Source organism: Copadichromis virginalis, linkage group LG11 (genome assembly GCF_057382275.1).
Source record: "Copadichromis virginalis isolate Kocher_CV1m ecotype Utaka linkage group LG11, C_Virginalis_male_GT1.1, whole genome shotgun sequence".
NCBI lineage: Eukaryota > Metazoa > Chordata > Actinopteri > Cichliformes > Cichlidae > Copadichromis > Copadichromis virginalis.
In genome coordinates, this window is record NC_140628.1 from 11,293,891 (window position 1) to 11,317,748 (window position 23,858).

Consider the following 23,858-nt stretch of genomic DNA (forward strand, 5'->3'; position numbering starts at 1 on the left):
TGTTAAGGCCCAATATTAATGCATGTGCAAGTTTCTGCAAGTCAGTATCTTTATGAGGGTCCTACCGCGTTGCTAAAAGTGGGTAAGTGTGTGTAGGGCTCTGCCAGGCCTCCTGGCCTCGTGGTAAGCAGTCATATAGCAGCAGGTCCTTTTCTGTCACCACCACCAGCACCGGCTTCCAGCACTGCTTCTCACTCTCTGTCTGCAGCACAAACAACGAGACTATGACAGCTTTCCTTTAATGGTCTGACATATAGATATATAAAAATTAGTCTTTTAAAGAGCTGCACTAATCAGGAGGATTATCCGCACGACAAACGCTCCAGCTATTGGCCCATATAGTCAATATCTTTGTATGCAAGGCATTGTGACATAAATTTAGCAGTATTATTTGATGACAAAAAAAACCTGATAGATGAATTCAAAATTAAATGATCAATTAGTAAAATTCTAATATAATAGATTAACTAGGCAGTTAATCCTGTAAACCTGTGCAATATAAATTTGATCACATCAATTCTGCACGATTAGAAATACCTATTCCCTCTTGTGGTTTTTGCAAATACTAAGATTGTCTTCATGTTTTTAAATGAGAGTGCTGATGAGGCTGATCACTGGCAGTAACAGAGAAGACTGGTGTGTGTGTGAGCATGTGTGTAGTTGCAATCTGTAATAGCTGTTCACAAGGCTGTTCTGTTCTGTCACAGGAAATGTCTAGATTCACTATTGTGCACCCAAAATAAATGTGGCTGGTGTGCAGTTGTAGGTTTTTTTAAGCATATGCTTAGCGGTGCCCCCTCAGCCACTCATCTCTACAAACCCCTCACTCAGAGCACGCACACACCAAGTGTGGTATTTCATTTTACAATGCTCCATAACTATTCTCATTATGAGAACTTATCTGCAGCACAGCCACGGAATCCTAAGCTGCTCTTTGAAGTTCTGCCTCATCCAATCGTATCGTGGGATTTAGAGGGTCAAGGGTCATATTTTTAACATAATCAGAATATGTTGCTAAGTAACAGTATTGTGCTGCATTTAAAGATTAAAATACTGTCGAATTCACGAGGACTAAATTAGGTAGATACAGATATCTCTGCACAGATGTCTGCATGTATGTATACACAGTACAAACACACACCACATTAATACTTTGTCATATATTCATACACCATCTGGGCCCCTTTCCCAGGCCCACCGCCTCACTAATTTACACCTTTCTGACATGCAGATTGACCTATTGCTTTATCTTTCTCCAACAGTTAATCTGACAACTCCAAGTAGTATGCAACAAGTAAATACTGCCACTGCTTTATCAAGCAAACTATTTTTGTCGTTTTCTGTGTACAAATGTGTGCAGCTGCATGGCGATTTTCTTGACATTTACACCTGACTATCATATTTCCCCCTTCTCTGTGACAGATGGCTTTTTATGCTGCTTTTACGTGACTATTTTGAAGGATTTCTACCATCTGACTCAATTAAAAAAATACCCTTTACAACTTTACACACAAACAACAAATGCTTTATCTCATAAGGGCATTAACTCAGATTCCAGATATATTAACCCTCATAAAATACATTGGAATAATGTATCAGGAGCTGATTAAGAACTGATATAGAAATTTGCTGTCCCACCCCCAGAGGGTAGACAAATTTATATCCCCACACTGTGAGTAATGCACTCCTACCTTGCCTGCAAGCCATCCCAGGTGTCGTATCTCTTTGCTGCCAGCAACTCCTGCCCTGGCTGTGTTTTGGATAACCTCTTGCAGCACCCGCTGTAGCAAGATGGATCATTTTTAAGGTAAATAGTTCAATATGCATAACTTAACATTCAAAGACATTTCCAGAGGCTTACTTATATCTACTGAAATATCGAGTGCTGAGAGACACTGGTATAATATTTCACGTAGAAGACAGACCTGTGCCAGTGCTGATGTGACAGAGTGCATGGCGGAGAACCACGACAGGGCAGATGGTTGGTCTGGGCAACGCAGCACCACAGTGTGCCTGACATCAGGAGAGTGTAGCTCTAGTTGTCTACAGGGGAAGATAAGAAAAGTTAAATAGGTTGAACTTCTCTGTTATCATCCTGAAGCGAGTGCTAAAACCTTGAGAGTGAAGAATCTTGAAAATATATTTGTTAGCCTTACCACAAAACTCCAATTTATTCTGGACTTATAGTTTTAGGACTCAAATATTACCTTTTCAGGTTTGCGCTTTAACATATGCCCCCTTTCTTATTTGCTTAATCACAGCAACTCGGTCAGAACAATGAAATAAATGGCATGGAAATTTTTGTTTATTCAACATGCATTGCATTCTCTGTGGGAGACCAGCGCCGTCTCTCTCCAAATTTCCATATCTAATCTGCTTACATGAAATGTGAGTCTTTCTGGCCTTGGTTAAAAAAAACAAACAAACACATGCCTTTCAATCTCTCTGAATGGCTCAGTGAATATGAATTTTAAAAAGGCACATGTGTCTGCCTACAGTGCATAAAGTGGTGCACTGTTGTTTTATAGGGCAGCAAAGCAAGTATACAGCTCCACGACGTAAACCAGTATGCTATAGATAAATAACCTGACCACTTTAAAGGAAGGAAATAATAAGAGTAACAGTGGACACAGAAAACTATTAAATATTCTTGACTCAAAGATTTAAAAGAAGCGATATGGTAGCAACTGTACAATGTGTACTTCACATTGTGTTTGGGCCGTGTTTGAAGTATGCACAGTCTACAATGTTTATCACGTGATTTTCAAGGATTGAAAATGCACAAATAAGGTAAATGAAGCTCAAGTAGGAACAGTGTCTGCTTGTGTACGCTTTGGTAATATCCATTTAATAACAACCTTTAAAATACGATTGAAAATACAGAGAAAAAATTAGCTGTGGCACAGTGGACTAAAACTCCACACTAAGGGTGGTTTCAACATGACAAAAATGCTTTCTTTGCAGCTTTCTTTTATCACACAGATGGAGAACCTGAAAAAATCCCCAGTGGATATGATTAATTTGCTCTTCTATCAAAACGTAGGCGAGACCATCTACAGTAGATAAGCTCCAGGTGTTAATCTGAACTAAAAATAGAATCGGTGCTTGTAAAAAGGCAGGTTGATAAAGGGCATCCTGGAGGAGAGGAGCTATAAGGGCTGAATTCTGGGGCTAAAAGTGCTTTTTATAGAGAAAGTTTTTTGGTGTGCTATTTGCTTTGGCAAAAACTTTGACAACCTAAGTTATCTGTCCCTTGATTGCATGACGCAGGAATGGGGAACATAGGGAGGACTAGCAACGAAACCCATCCCACACACAAACAGCACAAGTGGATCTTTGGGTTCTCGCTACAATTTTGTAGGGTCTTTAACTTTTAACTCAGCATCTTAAGATGTTTTCATGTAAATTGGCTCTATAGAAATAAAACTGAGCTGAGCTGAAAAGGCTACTGCTCTGAATGCATGGCGTTACATAAGTGTGCTCCTGCATGAAAGAAGTTAAATCTCTCATTTGATCAAAGGGTAGTTGTCCTCGTGGGATTATCAATAGATTTAGCAAATATGTATTCAAGGTCTCTTCCATCATGCAGATGTGATCCAAGGATAGACTGTATGGATGTAGACACGGAGATGTCGTTCAGTGATTTTTTAAGCCTTGTTGTGAAACCCTGACTTGAGAATTTTAGCTATCTGCCTTATTATCTGTATTATAATTAACCTGTCTTCACCCAAAAGTAAACATCATTACTTTCTCTCCTTCTCCTGTCATGTAGTCCCCTTCTTTATTAACTCACTCCTTCTGAATTATCACTCCTGCTCATCACTGTCCCATCTTTCCTCAAATGCCAATCTTCTGAATCTTAGGCTTAAACACAGTTTAAACAGCATCTGCTGAAATGAAGAGAAAAACCTCAGATAGATGAACATTGCACTGAGTAAAGTAAAAGAAGATAAAACAGGCTCATCTATCACTTAATATAAAGCCATTTTATCACCCCCGAATCCTTAAAATGAAAAAAGAGTTTAATCTCACTCTGCAATCTTTAACTTCTGTTTATTATATCAGAACAGCCAAACTCTGTGAAACATCTAACTTTCGGGACAAATATGAACACCTCGTCAAACTTTTGCGGCTTAAAAACGACAACCTGCATTTCAACTTGGGCGTCCTTCTGTTTAAACATTTACCAAACATCTACTGGCAAGGTAAGGCTGGAAGTGAAGAAAGGAAAGAACTTTCTTGACTTTCTTGAGAGAAAACAGGTTAGTCAAGATAAATTTTGCTAAGGACTTTATCTGTGTCTGTGAATCTGCCCTCAAGCTTTATCAAACCACATAACAGTGTTATCTGTGTAAAGCTTAAGCTGCCTATGTCACTAGATGAGATATTGATCCCAGCTACTCACAAATAAAGTCAGCAAAGTTCAAGTCTGTCATGTTTTTTTTGTGTAATAATAAACTTCAAAATTAATGAACTTTAACCACAAGTTGTGTTGTTGTTGTTGTTGTGTAAAACACTCATATATGAGAAGACTAGATGATTGTCCCATGTGGATATAGCAGAATACCACTGAGCACATACCCCAAGGCCAGGTCCATGCTAATTAACTGCAACTTTTTTGTACTATTAGAGTCCTTCAGTCAGGCCTACTTTAGTCAAAAGAAGATAATTATTTCCAGTGGCAGTTTATGTCTGTGAGTATGGAGCCTCCCTGGACCTCCTTCCTGTCCTTTTACAAGGATATGTGGGAAGCAAAAAAGGACTCCTTACTCCTAGCACAGAAGAGAGAAGGAATCCACATTGACACAACACTGATTAGATCGCACAGAGCATGAGAAGGAGGAGCTGGGGTCAATGTTGGTTCCAAAGTGGCTTGCAGATGCAGTAGCAGTAGCCAAGCTAAATCAAATTTACAGCCCTTCATATTTGAGATTTGCCAATTAGATGTACGGAGACGCAAATAACTGGGACTCTAGACTCGGAGAGGGAAGGGTTGTGCCATGTGACAGGACAGCACTTTCTCCACAAATGTCACCTGTCTTTCCAGGGTTGAATCCCGGACCAAGTGACAAAATGCACAGTCTTCGGGCTTAGCCAATGCTCTACTAGCGTGGACAATCTGCAGGTACATGTGGAATGTTTTGTGCTGATCCTTGTCTTGCAAAGAGAAACCGCACCCTTTAAGACAGTGACAAACAGAAGATTTCTGCTTTGCTTGCTTCGGTTTAGTAATCATAACCAAATAAAGCAAAAACGCTACACAAGAAGATGTGAAATTAGTACCCTGCGGGCAGTGTACATACCAGGTAAGCATTGCAGACTAACACCAACAGGAGCTAAGTTAAGCTAACTTCAAGCCGGCTAACAACCGTGCTAATTAGCAGTAGCAAGCTAGTACGACTGCAGAATAATTACACGACTCTGAATGTAATTCTTTCTTTAGCTTAAATACTGGAATAACAAGTTGAGTATTACTTTGCAGACTGTCCCAACTAACATTATGCTCATTAACAGCCACTGATATAAATAAGAATCTTAAGTGACCCTGCTTTATTTTAGTACCTTGGGAAATACACACTAAGGCTGTGTCATATCATACCATCCCTGCTTATATCAGTATAAATGTTTATGTCATATAAAATTGTAATATTGCGAAATCAATGACATGTTGATGTCTTGCCTTTACATTTCCTAGCACAACAACACAAGCCCAAGCATGCTTGAGAGCAAGAACAGCATTATAGACTCCAATAACAATTTAAGAGCTAGCTTAATATATTAAGTGGTTTGCCTAAAAGATGTCAGACTTTAGCGCACAGTACTTTGCAAAATATGCAAGAAAACTGTTCCTTCTAAAGGTGGAAACAACCAATTTGTTCCACCACTTCAGGCAAAAACATGCTGTCGAGTAGGGTTGCCAACTCCCTGAAAAATAAATAAGGGACACCTCGTGGCCAGGGCCGGGCAACCCAGTTGTCTTCACCCTTCCCAGTGTGGTAGCTCTTTTTTTGTGTGTGTGAAATAATTTTTTAACCATTTGACTTGAATTTGATTTAAGCAGATGCATATTCTTTGTGATATGACCATATGGGAAACAAATGATCATTTAGCTATTTATTTTTAGCTCAAAATGACAACATTAACACAGTAAAACAGGTCTCTTTCTTAAACAGAAGCCTGTCATGCTTAACTTTTGAGAATATAAGTAAATCTTTCTTTAAAAGAACTCTGTCCTGCTTAACTTAAAATTATATAAATTAATAGAAAGCAATAGAACGAAAAATATTCTTGTAACAGTGCACATATAGTGCATTTAGTACAATTGGCTTCAGTTGAGGTATTATTTCAGCTTTTCTAATGCTAATCAGCTGCTCCTGTTTGTAAACCCGCTTGTTCCCATGATTACGCATCATAACTCATCATCATTATTCATCTATGTATTACTTTTATGTATTATTCATCTATTTGTTGTAATCATCCATCCTTGCAGTTGTTTATTACACAAAATAAATGATATTATCACACTTCTGGCCACATAGCGCTGATATTCACCGCACATGCCCATATTAACCTTAACCAGAGGGTTTAAACAACAAACCAGTGTTTACATACCATATCTGCTTCTGCCGTGGCCTGGTGGACAAAAAATTGGTTAAGGGTTCCCCGAGCTTTCACGCCCCTCATGTTCTTCTTGTGCCCACCACTAGAAGCATGCCTATGGAAAAAGTGCGCCGGCACACAGTGCAGTGCGCTTTATAGGTGTTATCGTGCACTTTCCCAGCCAGGTGTTTTCCTTTTCCCAGTCCTCCCTGTACTTTTGCAGCCTTTTTTCTTTTCTTTCTCTGAGGGGAACAAACATTGCTGCTCTAACGCTGGGCTCACACTGTGCGATTTTTGGCCCATTTTGAGACGATTTTTGAGTCGTGCGACCGATTTGGTGATCGGCCCGATTTTGGCCTTCATCGTGCATCGTGTAGTATACGTGGGGTAACGAGAAGCGATTAACACCTCGAGCAGCTCCCGATCATCAATCGCTCGTGAGGGTGTCACCGCAGCTGCTCACACTGCTCATGCGCAAACACGTAAACATCGGTGAAAAAGACGGCGCAGCACGGCTGTGCAGCGTGTGATCTGGACACAAGTGATGGAGGCACTTGTAGAACTTTGGAAAGCTCATCCGAGCCTTTTCGATGTGGCATCACAAAATTATCACGACCACAACAACCGTGAAAATAGTTGGATTTACACTGCTGCTCAATCACAGCTGCCTGATCATGTTTTTCATTAGCAATTTAGCAAAGTTGATGGTGGTGTGTCTGTGTGAGTGAAAGACAGAGAGAGCGAGCGACAGATTTTCTGTTATAACCTTCATGTTATGTTGGCACAGTGTGAGCACTCAGGTCGCATCAGAGCATCGGGCCGTATAGTGTGAGACCCTGCATCGTGACATGCAAACTTCTAATCCCTGCGAGTCAATCGTGCAGTTTGAGCAAGAGCTGAATAACGTGACTGAAAAAATCGCACAGTGTCTGCCCAGCTTTAGGTGTACTGTCATCCGAGACGTGCACCGCAGTGTCGGCGTTTGTTTCCCTGTTGGCCATGCTTGTTGTTGTGGTCATCTGTTGTCTTCCGGTATTTTCTCCGCAAGCGACCTTTCCTCGACCAATGAGATAATCTGAATTGTCATACTCGAATTGTCATAAGTGTGCTGTCAGCTCATTGGTCACAAAGCAGGAGAGGGGCTGGGAATTATGTTTTCAAACAAAGCGTTAATTCCATTAACATTTATAGACTACTTTTGATTCTCACTGTATTACGGGACAAAGTGCGTCCCTTATTAGCTCAATACGGGACGTGTACTTTTGTTTCTAAATACGGGACGATTCCGTTTTTTAAGGGACGGTTGGCAACCCTACTGTCGAGTGCAACTAGGGTACAAAGGCATGTGAGGAGGAGATGCTAACAGATGGTAATGTGTAACACAACCCTAAACAAATGATTCTACCAAGCATGTCTATAACTAGCACTCGCTAGTTACAGCCCATATTACAGGAAGAGCAAACAGTAGATGGAAATTACTGCTGTGTTTACATAATGGTAAAGAGAACTTAAGCAACTGGTTAAAAAGCAGAAGACTTCTAAGAAGACTTGAAAGGTTAAGTATTTGATTTTCCTACAGGATGTAAACTTTACAACATCCTGTAGGAATTTAGAGGTACAAACTTCTTTGTAGTTTACAGGAAGCAGACAAAAGAATATTTTTGAAATGAACTTATTTTCTTTGATACTTATAAAAACAATGCTAATCATAATGAAGGTAAGTATCAAGCAGCCTTGCGTGTTGCCTTTATGCTTAATGTGGTACGAAATGTCTCAACAACTCAAACAACTGCAGCTGCAAGTGCAATGAAAAACTAACACTTCAAACTGAGAAAAAGTCAAACGAAACCAAATCTAAGCCGAACAATCTAAACACAGCTTCCACGATAAGCTGATACTGCAAAAGTTTAAAAGGTACATCGTGTTTCCAGCTGACAGAGAACCACATATTCTATCCACAGATGGCGTTTTTACTTTTCATTCTATTTTTATTAGATTTGTTTATTTTTACTGACTGATTATTTAGTAGATTTATAATGTTAAAGTGTTGTTGTAGCGTTTCCATAAAGACAGTTGCGACTTGGCTTTGATGTTTCCTTCATCATCTCAAGCTTTCAAGTGTGAGCTTCCACTTTCTCCCAGAATCATACATATGGAGAGGGAGGCAGGACTAGACGAGGCACAGAATGATAGGAAAACACTGACAATTGTTTAGAGGGCAAAAAGTAAAATATCAAGAGAGTGACAAGGATGGGAGGACAATAGAGACAGAAAATTGATTCAGATGGCAGAATACAAAGAGAGATGATGATAGAAAAGAAAGGTAGAGGAAACCAAGCAGACAAAAACACAAACAAGTATGAAAAACAGACATGAGAGAGAGCAAAGTATAAACAAGTAGGGAAGCAACACAGAAAGTGAGGCAGAGAGAAAGACAGCTAGGGCATAAAGCACACAAACTCTGATATCAAACGTGTTTAGAAAAGGAGAGTAAATCACTCTTATCTTCCCCCATGCTGTTTGAGTGGGCCATTGTCAAATTACCAACCAATTAGCTTGATGACAGCCCCTAACAGACCACCCCCCACTGACTGAGAATTAGCTAGGCAATACTTCAAAGGTTTGTCTTTAAGGAAAACTGAAAATGGATTTTAAAAACCCGTTACTGAGTAATCCCCACAGGACAGCTGGAGAAGGCTGCTTCTGTTCACTCACTGTGACATGCAGGAGCAGAAAACTAGTTAACCTTTAATTAACTAAAGTAACCAACGATCTTTTCTTTGTTTCTGTTAAATTCAATTTTATTTATACAGAGCCAAATCACAACAACAGTTGCCTCAAGGCGCTCTATATTGTAAGGTGAAATCCCTACCATAATACAAAGTAAACAGAAAACCCAACAATCATATGACCCCCTTTGAGCAAGCACTTCGGCAACAGTGGGAAGGAAAAACTCCCTTTTAACAGGAAGAAACCTCCAGCAGAACCAGGCTCGTGGAGGGGCAGCCACCTGCCACGACCGGTTGTGGTGGACAGGACAAAAGACATTGATAATAACTAATGATTAAATGCAGAGAGGTGTATAAATACATAGTGAGTGGAAAAGATGACTAAAGAAGAAACACTCAGTACATCACGGGAATCCCCCAGCAGCCCAGACCTCTTGCTGTGTAACTTTGGGAGGAGAAAGTTCTGAGGTGAACTTTCAAACATTTTCTAGTAACAAAGCCTGAAAGCTATGTCTGACTACAGTCACATGACAGACTTATACCCAACATATCTGTGTTGCAAAAAAGACGACAACAAACAGAAAAAACTGCACACAAAAAATAGTTCCAGTGACCCACAAACATAATATGAGCATCTTTTCAAGACAAACCTGGTGAACTATGAGCGCAAGAAAAAAAAGATACATTGTATCCACAATGGAGTTTCGTTTCACTCACCACTAAATACAGAATTAAGAATTTGAAAAAGCGCTGCAGGCCTGGCAAAACAAAATGTACAGAACATGTTAAATTAATAACAGTTTTGATTCAAGATCATATTACTCAGCCCAAGGTGGAACTATGTGTGTGGTTAATGTATGAACCTGAAGTCATTAAACAAGCATTTAAAAAAGCCCAGAGAATCTGCTCGTCTGTGTGTGTGTGTGTGTGTGTGTGTGTGTGTGTGTGTGTGTGTGTGTGTGTGTGTGTGTGTGTGTGTGTCTTCGCTACCTGTTCTCAGGGTCTGGTGTGGTCATGGCTCGGGTTACATAACACATCTTCAGTGGTATGCACCTCCTGTCACCGTTCAGCGACAAGGAGTGCTGAATCGTAGGACTTGGAGTTTCAGGTGAGGAGGTGACGGGAGGGCTGCTGAGACGGGGCGACTCGGGAGGAGGCGTCTCCCAGCCGATCTCTGACACGGGAGAGCCCTTTTTGACATATGGTGTGGCCTCACGCATATACTTGACTGGAGAGGAATAGAAGAAATACATTTTTAGTACACACAAAGCAATGATAACAATAAAAATTGAGCCACATGTTGAGATTGCAAATTATTTGTCGTCACGTTTGGCCATCTTCATAATTTTCTGTAGATAAAATGGTTCATATTTATATGCTATAGTGACGCCTATTTGTCTTTGCACACTCTAAACAGTATAAATGATTTAATTCGTATAAATATATATACTTTTACAAAAATACATATTAAAATGAAAAAAGGCTACATGTATAACAATGAGGCTGTTCTTTTGCTGGCAGGGTTGTAACCTCATTTAATACAAAGGCCAATTAAAATCCCAACACGTTTGACCTTACAGGCTTGCAGATACTCATAATGTAAAATCCATATGTGCTTCAGCAGCAATTAACAAACCTTGTTGTTTTGAAGGTAGTCTGTATCTGTCATAACGCAGAGGAAGGAAGTGAGGATACCACAAATGTTCACATGCACAGCCAACATTGAAACTGTTTTACTTATAATACCACTGAAGTGTTTGTTAAGCACAGACTTTCACGGGGCGGAAAAGTAATTTTCAGCAACATATCTGTGCGTTAATGATGCTTGTCAGAGACCCAGGAGGGTGTACAGATTACAGAAACTTGCCTCTGATAGTAATAAAACTTAGGACCACAAGTCTGTTTCGTGTCCGCATCATGCAGTGGCGGTTAATTAGATTGATTACAGCCTCAGACCTGCTGCGTCACGCCCTCACCATATATTTCCTGTGTGTAGTTTTACAATCATCTGTCCAATACGTTCTCGTTCACCCGTTAAAATCAGAAGGAAGAGAATCAAATCAGTTACTTTGCACATGTGCTCTGGAGTGCACGATAGAAGCCCACTTCAGATGCTCTCTCACTAAAATATTCAGTGTCCTCTGAATAATGTCATCTCTAAAGATGACTATTGTCCACAGAGTTTTCTGATAAAGCAATACACGTTTTGCTCCACAGACAGCAGGAAGCTCAGTGGAAAAACAGTGATACATGTTCCTGTAATAATTAAGTGGCCCTCTGCGCTGCCACTTGATAACAGTAAATGTCAACATGCCATTTAACTGCGGTGGTTTTTGTCAACAAAATCAAGTGCCTCTTCAGCTCTCAATAATTTGTTGAAACGTATTGATTTGCCTCATCGTCTCTGTTGCTGCTGGCAGCTCTGGCACCACTGAGTCACTTCAAGATCCACGGCCGACGCCGCTGGGCTATCTGAGAAACGCCGAATCCAGGAAAACACACAGCTTTACTTGTACGAGTCATACTGATGCTCATTTTAAATTCCACATGTCCTCCTCTTTGAGAGGAGGAGAAAAGAAGGCTGGAACCATGTTACAGTGAAAGACAGAAATAGGGAGTCGGAGATAAAGTGGGTGCACAGATTGCTTTCTATGTCCTGAATACGCTAAATCCTTATTATGGCCTGGATGTCTAATTGGCATATCTCGCAGTACAGCTGCATATAATTGGCATATGGCTGGTGGCATTTGTAATCCAGCATGTGAACTATTCTTGGTAGAAGCACTATTGAGCACTACGGGATGGTATAACAAGCCTAACCTCCAACCTGTAAATTAGGGATGATAGGCTCATAACACAGAGGCTCATAACACAGAGGAGAAGACAGGGATGATGTAAGAGTGTCCTCAATGGACGTACAGATACGATGTGATCTAATTGCACAGTAGAATAACCCACACAGTCAGATCAGATTAAAACAGCTTGAAAAAAAAAAGAAAAAAAAAAAGGTTGATACTTTTGTTGAAATCAAAGGACTGAATAGATCAAATCCAGCGCAGTCAAATAAGGACAACCACTTCTGCTTTATGTTAAGTGTGTTAACTCGAAGGATATTAATAAAAAAGGGAAGAAGCAAAAGTCTGAAAGACTGAGACTGACTTTTGTGATTAGACAGCAGCACAGAGACCATCTGCCTCATACTTTGTGTTGCAAACATCACAAATCTGCAGCAGAACATCAAATTCGTGACGTGGCGTTTTGCTGAAAATTTTCTGAGCATCTTAGTTCAGCCATTCCTGCACTGTGAGGATGCGTTTTGCTCCCTCTGCATTCCTTTAAATGTCAGTTTGAAAGTTTAGACTTGGTATTTGGGCTCAGGCTAAAAAAACAAAAACAAAACACATATATAATCACACCTTTCTAATGGGCCTACCCACAGCACTGTGCCTAAATCATACATCCTTAAAAAATAACTGTGAAAGCATGTACACCACACAGAAACCACAAGACCTGCGGTTGATCAGCTAGGCGTCTTTTGCTCTGTGTCAGTTTCCGACGCTGGTAGAGAACGTGACTGTAAAGACAGCACGAAGCAAGATGAATCCCTCTGCTGATTTTCAGACACAAACATGTGGCACAATCCTAACAACTTACCCGTTAATTTCACACCATACACAAAACCTTTATTATTATCTACCCAAACAGCTGATACCCTGGTTACAAATTTACAGTCCACTCTCTGAGCAGAAAAAAAAAGACATGCCACCCATCTACTATAAAAACATAATGTTTAGTTGATGATTTGCTTGCAGTTAACATCTACAAAGAATCCCCATTCCTAGAAATAGAGCTCTAAGTGTTTCCAGTGGAGGGGAAAATAAAAAGGGGTACAGTCCGTGCAGTCATTACACTGTAAGTGTGTACATCTGTGTGCATTCCCTTGGGTCGTGTTTCTATCCCATTACAGCGCCAGCTCTGCGCAATAACCTCAATAGCTGGAGAAGAGCTTGAAAAGGATAGGGCTCATACTACTGGAGCCATGAGAGGAGTCTATGAGCCGGTTTGCTGTTACATAAGTCAAACTAAAGAGATTCAAACGAGAGGCTACACTTCCCTATCTATTTGATTTTATTTTCCACTTTCCAGCTCATCCTTGCTCACCCATGTGCAGATAAATCTTTTTTTATTATTATTATTATTAGTAGTAGTAGTAGTAGTGGTGTGATTTCCATTCTCCGAGGTATTTTGCAGTTACAGCAGTCATTGATGCAGATGCCTCAATGCATCAAAACAGCTGTTCGACTCACCAGTGAAGTCATTGACTTCTTTTGATGATTCAAACGCTCTTCGCTTAATAGAAACTGTACACGATCCATTACTTACACATTTTTACAGCTGATGCACTCAATTTGTTCTTGACTGTTAGACCTTCACAATGAATACACAACGACAAACACACACTCTTCAGTCCGTCCCTCTTGACAAACACACACTCTGGTCTATAACATTAAGTGTAATTACTGTAGCTGTCTCATTGTCTCTTTTTTTATTTAATGGTCTTTAACGGTATTTAATGGGGTTTGAAGTCATTGCATTTACTACTATATGCTTCAAATGTACTTTCTGTTTTGTGAGAAAGTGCATCAAAGGAGAGAAAAAAAACACTCATTAAAGCTGCGGAAGTGAAAGTAGACTGGTAAAAGCTGGAAAGAGGCCAAACCAGACTAAAGAGGTAGAAAAAAAAAGAGACGCTCCTCTGACTGTAGAATTGGGCCTTTTCCTCTTGTACCTGGATACTACAGCAACACAAAAGGCCCTTACAAATCCACCCTCGAGGCACCTTTTTGTAAGATGTTGGCCAATATTTCAAAGATTCCAATACTACCTTAACCGAACAATGTGTAGCAACTAACAGCAGGTTAAAGAAACGTGAAATGTGCATAGGTATGCTTACTCACTGACCATGAACTGACACCAAGTTCAACACTTTTCTAATCAACTTTCTGAAGAGCATATTTATATAAAAGACACCTGAAAGGCATTTGCTAAAATGTCACATTTTAAAATACCGCCGATGATGTTACAACACAAGAGATGTAGTACTAACAGATTAAAGAGTACTTCTATATGTAATACTGAACTTAATGATTTAGTTATCGTGCTATAAATATGAGTTAACCTGTGGGGATAGGTTAATTGATTAATCTAAATTGCCCATAGGTGTGAATGCGGCAGTGAATGTGAGTGCGAATGGTTGTTTGTCTCTGTGTGTTAGCCCTGTGACAGACTGGCGACCTGTCCAGGGTGTACCCCGCCTCTCGCCCTATGACAGCTGGGATAGGCTCCAGCGCCCCCCGCGACCCTGAAAAGGATAAGCGAAAGCGAATGGATGGATGTAAATATGATATTTACTGCAGGAGTGAGGGAATTTGGCATAGTGTAGTCTGAGTGATGCACAGTAGAGAGTATGAAAGAAATAAGAAAGAGAAAGGAGCACAAAAGGAGCGCTCAAAGACTTATTTGCCCAAAAAAAATGCAAATGTGCAGATGCAAATGCAGAGGATGTGGACACCACAGTGTGTGTTCAGGACACAAGAAACTTGCATTGAAATTACATTAAACATTAACCTGAATGTTAAAGATAACAAACCTACACCATTCGCACTCACAGGCAGGGATAGCTCAGTAGGTAGAGTGGTGGCCCCATGATCGGAAGGTCGGGGGTTCGACTCCACTGAACGGCTACCCTGAGGTACCCCTGAGCAAGGTACCGTCCCTACACACTGCTCCCCGGGCGCTGCACTGGTGGCTGCCCACTGCTTCACTGGGTGAATGGGTTAAATGCAGAGGAACTATTTCCCTATGGGGACTAACACGCACACTTTACTTTACTTTTACTTTACTTACTTTTTACTTTCTTTACTTACTTTTTTTACTTACTTTACTTTTTACTTTACTTTACTTTACTTTAACTTTACATTTAGCAGATATCATTATCAAAAATTTGAATTTACCTATAAAGCACTTCCCCTGAATTATGACAGCTAGCAACTTTAAAAAAAAAACCAAAGCTTCAGAGGATGAAAGTGTGAGCAGGAGGATACAGTCACTTTGTGGGGTTACAAGTTTTGCATCATAAAGTTTGATCTTTCCAAACTCTTTTAGCTCAGATTCATGCATGCAGCTATCAAGTAAGGAGTGCAGTGAGTATTCAGCTTATTATTGTATAAAGGAAAACTGGTTAGCAATTCTAGGCTGATGTCTATAACATTGAGATGATGGAAGCTGTAGAAAACAAGAGAAATATGGTCACAGTTTAACTTCCATGCTTGAAGCGTAAAAACTAATAGAAATAACAGCTTCAAAATAGTGCCAGGTCACCTGCCGTAATCTCATGCATGCGTTCACTTTTCAAATACGACATTACTGCTGTGTTTAGACAAAAGACTTTGGCTATTTAAGAGGATTAAACGTATTACTGGGAGTTCTGTAGAGAGTACTGAAAGGACTACATTGACAAAAAGCCTATAAAAGATAATTAATCCACAACTACCTCCCTTCAACAGCGCAAACAATAAAGCACAAAATAACTTGTGAAACCCTGACAACTTGTGCGGTAATGTTAACCAGCCATTCAGCATGACCAAGGACTGGGCTTTCAGTTTGGTCTTGGCTCAGGAATCACCTCCACACACAGAGACAGTGAATCAGCTGAGGCTGAAAGATGTTCTTCCAGATGACACATTTTGTGCCATGACGTTTGGAAGAAGAAGACGACGACTCGGTGTGATTAAGGCCTCACTTTCCAGCTCTGAAGTGGAAACAGTGCAAATGACTTATACGCAGACTATGTCTTAAAACAGCAACACACGATTCCTCCAACATGTATTTCCTCAGATCCTGTTTTTACAGTGGTAGAAAATGATTTTGAAGACACTAAGACAATGATAAAAATAAATAAATAAATGCATTTAAACTGGATTTGCAGGGGGGGGGGGTCTATCAGAGACAGGATAAAAAACTTTCATCACAGGGCAAAGGTAACTGCGCATCTTTTTACTAATTTACAGATACTTGTTCATCTAAGGCAGGAGTTGACAGCCTTTACTATCAGAAAAACAATTTTTGAGACACTTTAACCAAATAAATCTATAAAACATGTTAACATGTCTCCCTTTAAAGCACTGTAGATACGAAGCAACGCAGGTAAGTATGAGTCCCATCTGTTTTGGTGTAATTTAGTCAAATTTAAAGTGCTGAGTTTAGATTGACAATGAATAAAATACAATCCCAATAAGATCCCAGTAGCTTAAAAATTCAATTAAATTTTGAACAAACTCCAGCAAGAGCACACCAATACACCGACAGTGTTGGGAGTGAAAGCAAAGTTAAAACAAGTTTGTTCACAGGCTGTTAAATTGAAGGCTTTTCTCTGCAGCATTTAGTTTTGGGGGGATTTGGAATCCATAGGTAGGGGGACTCAAAAATAGTCACACAGGCTAGACATATGTATAGGATACACATCCTGCTCTGTCACTTCAACCCTTTTGCTGTCCTTCACTGCATTCATGAATCTTCTCTGTTGTCTTCCTCTTTTCTTCCATTGTACGATATATGCACTCTCTCTATTTCAGGTAGTTTCACTACTACCAATTAAGAATAGCTTGAAGCAATATTTGATAAAAAATTTAAATAATACAATAAACAACCGTTAATTAGTATCGTATTACTGCTCATACAATTTTTTTGGATCCACTAGAGAGCTGCATGAGGCTCAGGAGCCAAATGTTTGAGACGCCCACTGCCACCGCATAGCAGTGGTCAAAGTGCAGGATTTCCCCTTAAACTGTTCTAATACTCACATAAACAGTACAACAACTCTAAAGAGAGCCTTTATCTAAAAATCGACAAATATTGTTTGCCGGTAAATTAACTTTCCATTACTCACTAAAGCGACACATATGACAAATATTTCATTAACAGGAATCTCTAAATTAGAGCTGTATTCTACATTTTCCCCCGTTTCCACAAATGGCAACACAAACAAGTAGACCTACTAAAAACCAAAACGACAGACTGAGCAGATGGTGGGTTTGACAAAAGCCTACTGCCTCATACGTTCAACAGAAGTCTGCGATGCTGCATGACTAAGAGACTCTAACATGTGTCATTTTTGTTCACTCCTTTAAAAATCCTAATGTAAGGTCTAAATTGATGTGCTTCTTCTCCACTATAATAAAAAAAAAATCTATTTTGTCCTCACAATCACAAGGAAACTAGGCTAAAATAAACATAATGCACATAAACACAATGATTACACCTGGAGAAAAAAAGTTTTTGTGTTTTTTTCCAAACAAAACCAGCCGGAAAAACAGATGAGTGTCAGCGCCGGGTCGCTGCTTTTGTTTTGTCTCTATAAAACACTCGCACAGGAGAGGAATGAATGATTCAATCTATTATCTCCACCGCCACAACCACGAGTACAACGCCACAGTTGCTGTTATTATCGTCACAGTCATCCGCTCTGAGTCAGCCTCCACAAGCTGTATTGAAGGAGATGATATTTTCTCTAATGACATAAACAGTCAGCTGGTAGACACGCTGACTCGCGCTCTTCTCTTTCCACACACACTCAGCCATATATCGACTCTCACTCGTCTAGACAACAACGCTGATGATTTAAATTGATGGCACGCACGAATGCACACAAACAGGCAGATGCTCATTCAGACACGCACGCTGCATCACACTGCTGACAGCAGCACGCACACATGCACGCACACACACTTCCAGATGTCAGGTGATGACAGCTTTGGCTTGTTAAAGGCTCAACAGGAGAGCTTACAGGACACCGACTCATTTCCCGTGGCTGAAGTGAAGTGTGGCAGGTGTTCTATTGTTTTCTGACTTTTTATTCTTAACATGCTCTGCTTCCAATGGGAAGGTTGCCAATATTTGTTTGCATGCACTCAGCTGCGTGCAATGGTTCCATCAGTAAATATACTATTAATTAAAATACAAAAAAATACTACCAATTAAACTTGTTAAATAGGAGTTGTGTGTCTTTATGGTGCCCTTATGTAACCCATTATCTGCATTTATTTAGATAATAATGTTTTTGTAGGGTGAACAGTTGGTCCTCAACTTAAGAAAACAAACACTTTTTACTTGTGCTGCATTCATTTAACACAAGTACCGTGTGTATAAAATCTCTTTTGAGGTTCTCCTTTTCAAACAATCAGCCAAAAAAATGAAGTTTTCTCCACAGACTGTATTTAAAAGATGAACAAAAGGAAGGAACAGATCAAGGGGAGTACCAGAGGACACTGCGTACCTCTGTGGTAGTGGCGTATTAATCATAAAGTAGCCATAGCCTCAACCATACCCTGCTTTACTGTTTGTTTTACTCACAAAGAGATAGTTTGTTCACAGAGTACAAACAGCTTCAACTAACAAAATATTCATGAATCCTGGGTTTGTGCACATGCACTGCGGACTTCTATGCAAGCTGACTTATTTTGCAACCAGTGGCACACTGGTTGCAAAATAAGTCAGCACATTCAGGGGGAAAACAGAAGTGAAATGTGTGAATCAAACACCGGGGCAGCCACTTTCTAAATTAAGATCTGCACCTATTTGCATAGGACTTGTTTTGATCTGACGAAAATTCACTGATCCGTTTTAATCAGGAACTGCATTTTTGGCTACAAACAAAGCACTCTGAATAAATACTAAGCATTATTTGCTCAAGTGCAGAATATAAATATTGTGCTTGCCAGACTAGAATTTATGCTTCTCCAAACAAGGTGACAGGCAAGAGTGAATAAAAAAAAAACATTAATCTCGATGTTGATGACCAGTTGTAATAAACGACTGATCTAAAGGGAAGATTTTCCCCAAACTGTCCCAATTTAGTAGAAACTGACCTGTCTCTCTACATGCACTCGTGTTTCTTAGACTGAGGTTCTGCCCACTGCACTGCAGTGGGTAATAAGACTTGTTAGAGAAGATGTAAATGTTCCTTATAAGCTACTTGAAATGCTCAGCCTGGTGGATAAACTGAAGCCAGACACTGGATGATGCTACAAAGATGAATTGAGGGATCACTGTAGCTGCAGGGACACTACTGATATGTTAGGCAAGCTTTATGATGAAATACACAGTTTAATGTTACCTGCTAGTTCAAGTCAAAATGACTGCTCTATTAGCCATGTAGTCAGGTGTTGATTAATATCAGGTTAAAGCTGTTAAAGGGTGAACAGGAAATGCATCAGGATAAAGGAGTTTATATTTATTACATCAAGATCTCCCATTAAAAAAAGACAAAACCTAAAAAAAAGAAATACCACATAGACAAACCAGAGGATAAAAATTAAGGAGCAAACAGAACAATTATTCTAAGACTCTTTATACCTCTAGTAATTACAGTTGTGGTCAGAAGTTTACATACACTCATCACAAACATGTCATTTTTGGCTTTTAATGACTTCTTTGAACTATTTTTTCAGGTTGGAATGATTATATAACATGTATCTTTAATGACTTTAAAAACATGAATTGGGTGCACAACGTTGAATTTATGACATGTAAATCGACTGGTTTCCTTGCATGGACCAAGCTTTAAAGCCAGTTCTGAAATGTTCAATAGGGTTGGGGTCGATGCTATGCGAAGGCCATTCCAGAAGCTTAATGTTGGCCTGCTTTATCCTTTCCAAAAACCAGTTTTGATGTGTGTTTGGAATCTTTGTCCTACCCAGTTGTGTCCATGTTTCAACCATCTAGCTGCTAATTTAAGGTGAAGCTTAAGAATTTCACCTTAAATTATTTATTATTTCACTATATCAAATGTGCAGTAACAGCAGCAAAAACAGTGCATGATGCTACCAACACCATGCACGACAGCTTGTACAGTATTCTTAGATTACTGTACAAGCTAAATGTACAAGCATAGCTCTTGTCATTGAGGCCAAACAGCTCAATATTAGTTTCCTCTGATCATAAAAATATTGATTTTGATTTTTCCATGATGATATGAACTGTGATAGTGATAGTGTAAAATTTGTTTCGCTTGTGGACAGTGCAACTGGTGTCCCAGCAGCTCACAGTTCATGGCAGGCTGGTTGGTTCCTGGGTTTTCTCCTCTCACCTGAGGCTGACAGTTTGGGTCTTCTTCCAGACCTCTACAATTCTCCTTAGATCTTCACTCTGTTTCTTGGTCTTTTGCACTGTTCTGAGTATTGGTCAGTCCAATGAGCGCTGTCAAAAAGAGACTACTGGTTGTAGTCAACCATGATCACAAACAAGAAATTAATAAGCCTTGTCAAGTTAGACGACCTTCAGCACCACTAATTAAAAGATTTAAGTATATGTAAATATACATTCATGCCCATGATGAGTGGATGGAAGCTTCTGAGAATTGTTTAACTGTTATTAAGTCATTTTTAAACATCTCAAAGTGTTGGCAGCTTCTAAAAGAGTCAAGTTAATAGAACATCCTATTGCTCTGAGGTCAGTGAAAAGTCCATTTAGATTGTTATTTATAATGGCACTTTTATAGTCTTGCTGATCCCTTAAGACACTTTTACACTACAAGCCACACTAAGCCCTTCCCACAGGTGTTCACACAGCTCTTTATCACACACACATGCACACAATAACACCAGTGGATGCATTGTGGAGCAATTTGGGGTTAAGTATCCTGCCATAGGACACTTTGATATATAGATCAGAGGAACCAGGCATCGCACCAGCAACCTAGTTACATAATTACTCCAATTTACATCTTAGCTGTAATCTGACATCAGGAGTAATATATTTATCCTTAATTTCACTTGATGACTCATCACATGAATACTTAAATTAATACATATATGTCTTAAAATAAATAATCTGTTTTGCCACCTACCATCTATTATAGGGTTAAACTATTCCGTTATATTTACAGAGACGAGTGAATTGACGTGTTTTTCTCCAAAAGAATTCTTCTCATGTCTTTTCATCTTAAGCATCTTAAGCTGAGGCATGAATCAACTTTAACACCCACATGATTGGACTGAAGTGTCAATCATCACTGCATAAAAACATTTAACAAAAAGAAAACATAAGAAAGAAAACAAAGAACACAGTACAGGGACCATAAAATTCTTATTGTAGTTAACGTTGAGAGGTAAAAGGGTTCACATCCGTGATGTTGCCACGCAGGGTATTTCAGAGGTTTTCTATAGAGCCCTGATGATGCGAGAGGAGGCAGATTAAGACCTATGTTTGCTGACGGAGGGCACGGGAGAATCCCTCAGTGTCATTTAAGGGCTCAGTGCACTTCAAGCAAACTGTCTGATAAAATGTGACATCCGATCACGTCTAAAAGCAAAAGTGTGTTGGAGAAGAGTCAAGTGAAGGGAGGTTTATTTAGAAAGCACATTTACAGCAAATAAATAGACAAATAAATAACGCAAGACCGAAAAAACAAACACTTGCCATCCAGCACCCCACTGGTTCAAATCTGTGGAAGGACTGTGTCTGTTTGCGGTCTTTATCTGTACAACATGAATCATTCAAACGGGTAAACAGTGTTCCCTCAAAGGCATTCATGGTATTCCACTCAGTGTTGTTAAAGTGAACAAAAAAGAAGCTTGTGAACATGAACCCTGCCTTCTTTCTCACCTCTGCACACCTGTCCATTAGCTCTTTTGCAGAAGACATTTTGATGTGTTGCACTGGCACAAGTAAAGGTGTAAACAATAAAAATAATGAATGGTAAATTCCATGTAGCCGTCTGTTTCAGGGCCCTGGTATTTCTCATGCAGCTATAATTACATATAGGATTATTTTTCTTATGCTTTGCTTTTCTTGCTGTGACATGTCAAAATGTCTTCTGTGAACACAGCGCGCTACAAACCAAAACTCTGGCCTTTATCATGGTGACCTGCCGCAAGCGGTTATTTAAAGGTGACCGATTAAACTGCGTTCTAAGCTGATCTCGTTTGCAAACAATCTTGAGTGCAAACATCCAGCTGCACTGCACAGCAAAGGCAGACACTCCAAGTTTAAAGTGTAAAATTAGTGTAAAATTTGTTTCACTTGTGGACAGTGCAACTGCTGTTTCAGCAGCTTACAGTTCATGGCAGGTTTGGTGGTTCCTGGGTTTTCTCCTCTCATCTGAGGCTGACAGTTTGGGTCTTCTTCCAGACCTTGGCAAAGTGGTGACAGATCTGAAACTTGTATTTACATACAACTGCTTGAAGTTTTTAAATGTCTCCAAGAAACCTTCCAAATTTGTGTAAATCTACAATTCTCCTTCTTAGATCTTCACTCAGTTTCTTGGATGTTACCACTGTTCTGAGTACTGGTCAGTTCAATGAGCGCTGTCAAAGAGAGACTACTGGTTGTAATCATGATCACAAACAAGAAATAATAGGCCTTGGCCTTGTCAAATTACCGATAACGGTGACAGATTAGTGTTCTAAGTGGACCTCGTCTGCAAACAATCTTGAGTGCAAACATCCAGCTGCACAGCACAAGGCAGACACTCCAAAAATAAAATTCTGTGGCACAAACTTCGACGATTGTCTCTAAAGGTGCCATTTGTTGATCGGTCCTTCAACAGACCACCATAACATTACCGGTTGCGGTTGCTAGGAGTTTTGTGGTGCAGAGCCTTTACTGATCTCCTTATAGAGATTCCCATTTGGTTTGTCTGACTGCATACTGAGCAAAGAACAGAGCCTACCGAGAGTCTCTGAGGACTCTTTAACTAAAGCAGGAGGCTCTCTGACATCAGGGCTTGTTCTCAGTGGGTCAAACTGCTGCCCTCTCACAGCTGTGTGAAGCGGAGGGAAGTAGCTGCTGCCTATTTTCAGACATATCTGTCCTTCGTAATGAGTTTCCAAGATGCCTTGTCTGTGCTTTAGTAAAGGATACACAGATTACAAACATCCACGTACAAATCCTTTGCACATTTGCAGACAAATTGCACCAGCACACTCTATTCCCACGGGACAGGTACGATCTCCTAAAAGACACATCAGATGTTTTGTCTTGATCTCTTTCCTCATATGATACAGTCTGCCTCTCTCAAATCTTTTCAAGGTGGCTCCCACTCAAGAATAAAATAAAATGGTGCTGATATTTAGGTTTGACATATCACTATTCATTCGATTTTACTTTACATTTGACTAATTGATGCCATTTTGTTGTGCAACACCTTCATGTGTTACCCAATTTCTCACGTGCAAATTATCTCTCTTAAATAGCAGTTACTGTGAAAATACTAACCCTCACAGTAATCTTTATTTCAGCCTCTTTAAACCTCTTGTTAACTGTCCTTCTGTTTCAGTCTCTCATCCACTCAGTCTCCCATTAAATGCTCTTATACCCCCTCATTTTTCTCTCTCTTCACCTTCCTCTGCTCCGATCTCCTCTGCCCTTCTTTCAGATCGTGATACAGTTTTCAGCTGGGACCAGCATGTCCCCATGAGGAGTGTGATCACCGTGTTTGTGTATCTGAGATGAGAGAGAGTCGTGTGCACA

At 39.9% G+C, this 23,858-nt stretch overlaps 1 protein-coding gene across 1 annotated transcript in view; it reads right to left on the reverse strand.

Annotated features, from left to right (window-relative positions):
- The window catches only part of sntb1 (syntrophin, basic 1), a 40,213-nt gene that overhangs the window by 14,507 nt on the left and 1,848 nt on the right, over positions 1–23,858 (reverse strand). Inside the window, exons 2-5 of the mRNA XM_085473152.1 lie at positions 10,320–10,557; positions 1,926–2,043; positions 1,692–1,781; positions 66–202 (exon numbers count right to left, since the gene is read on the reverse strand). Of these exons, the coding sequence (XP_085329278.1) occupies positions 66–202; positions 1,692–1,781; positions 1,926–2,043; positions 10,320–10,557 (583 nt within the window). The remainder of the gene's footprint in view (positions 1–65; positions 203–1,691; positions 1,782–1,925; positions 2,044–10,319; positions 10,558–23,858) is intronic.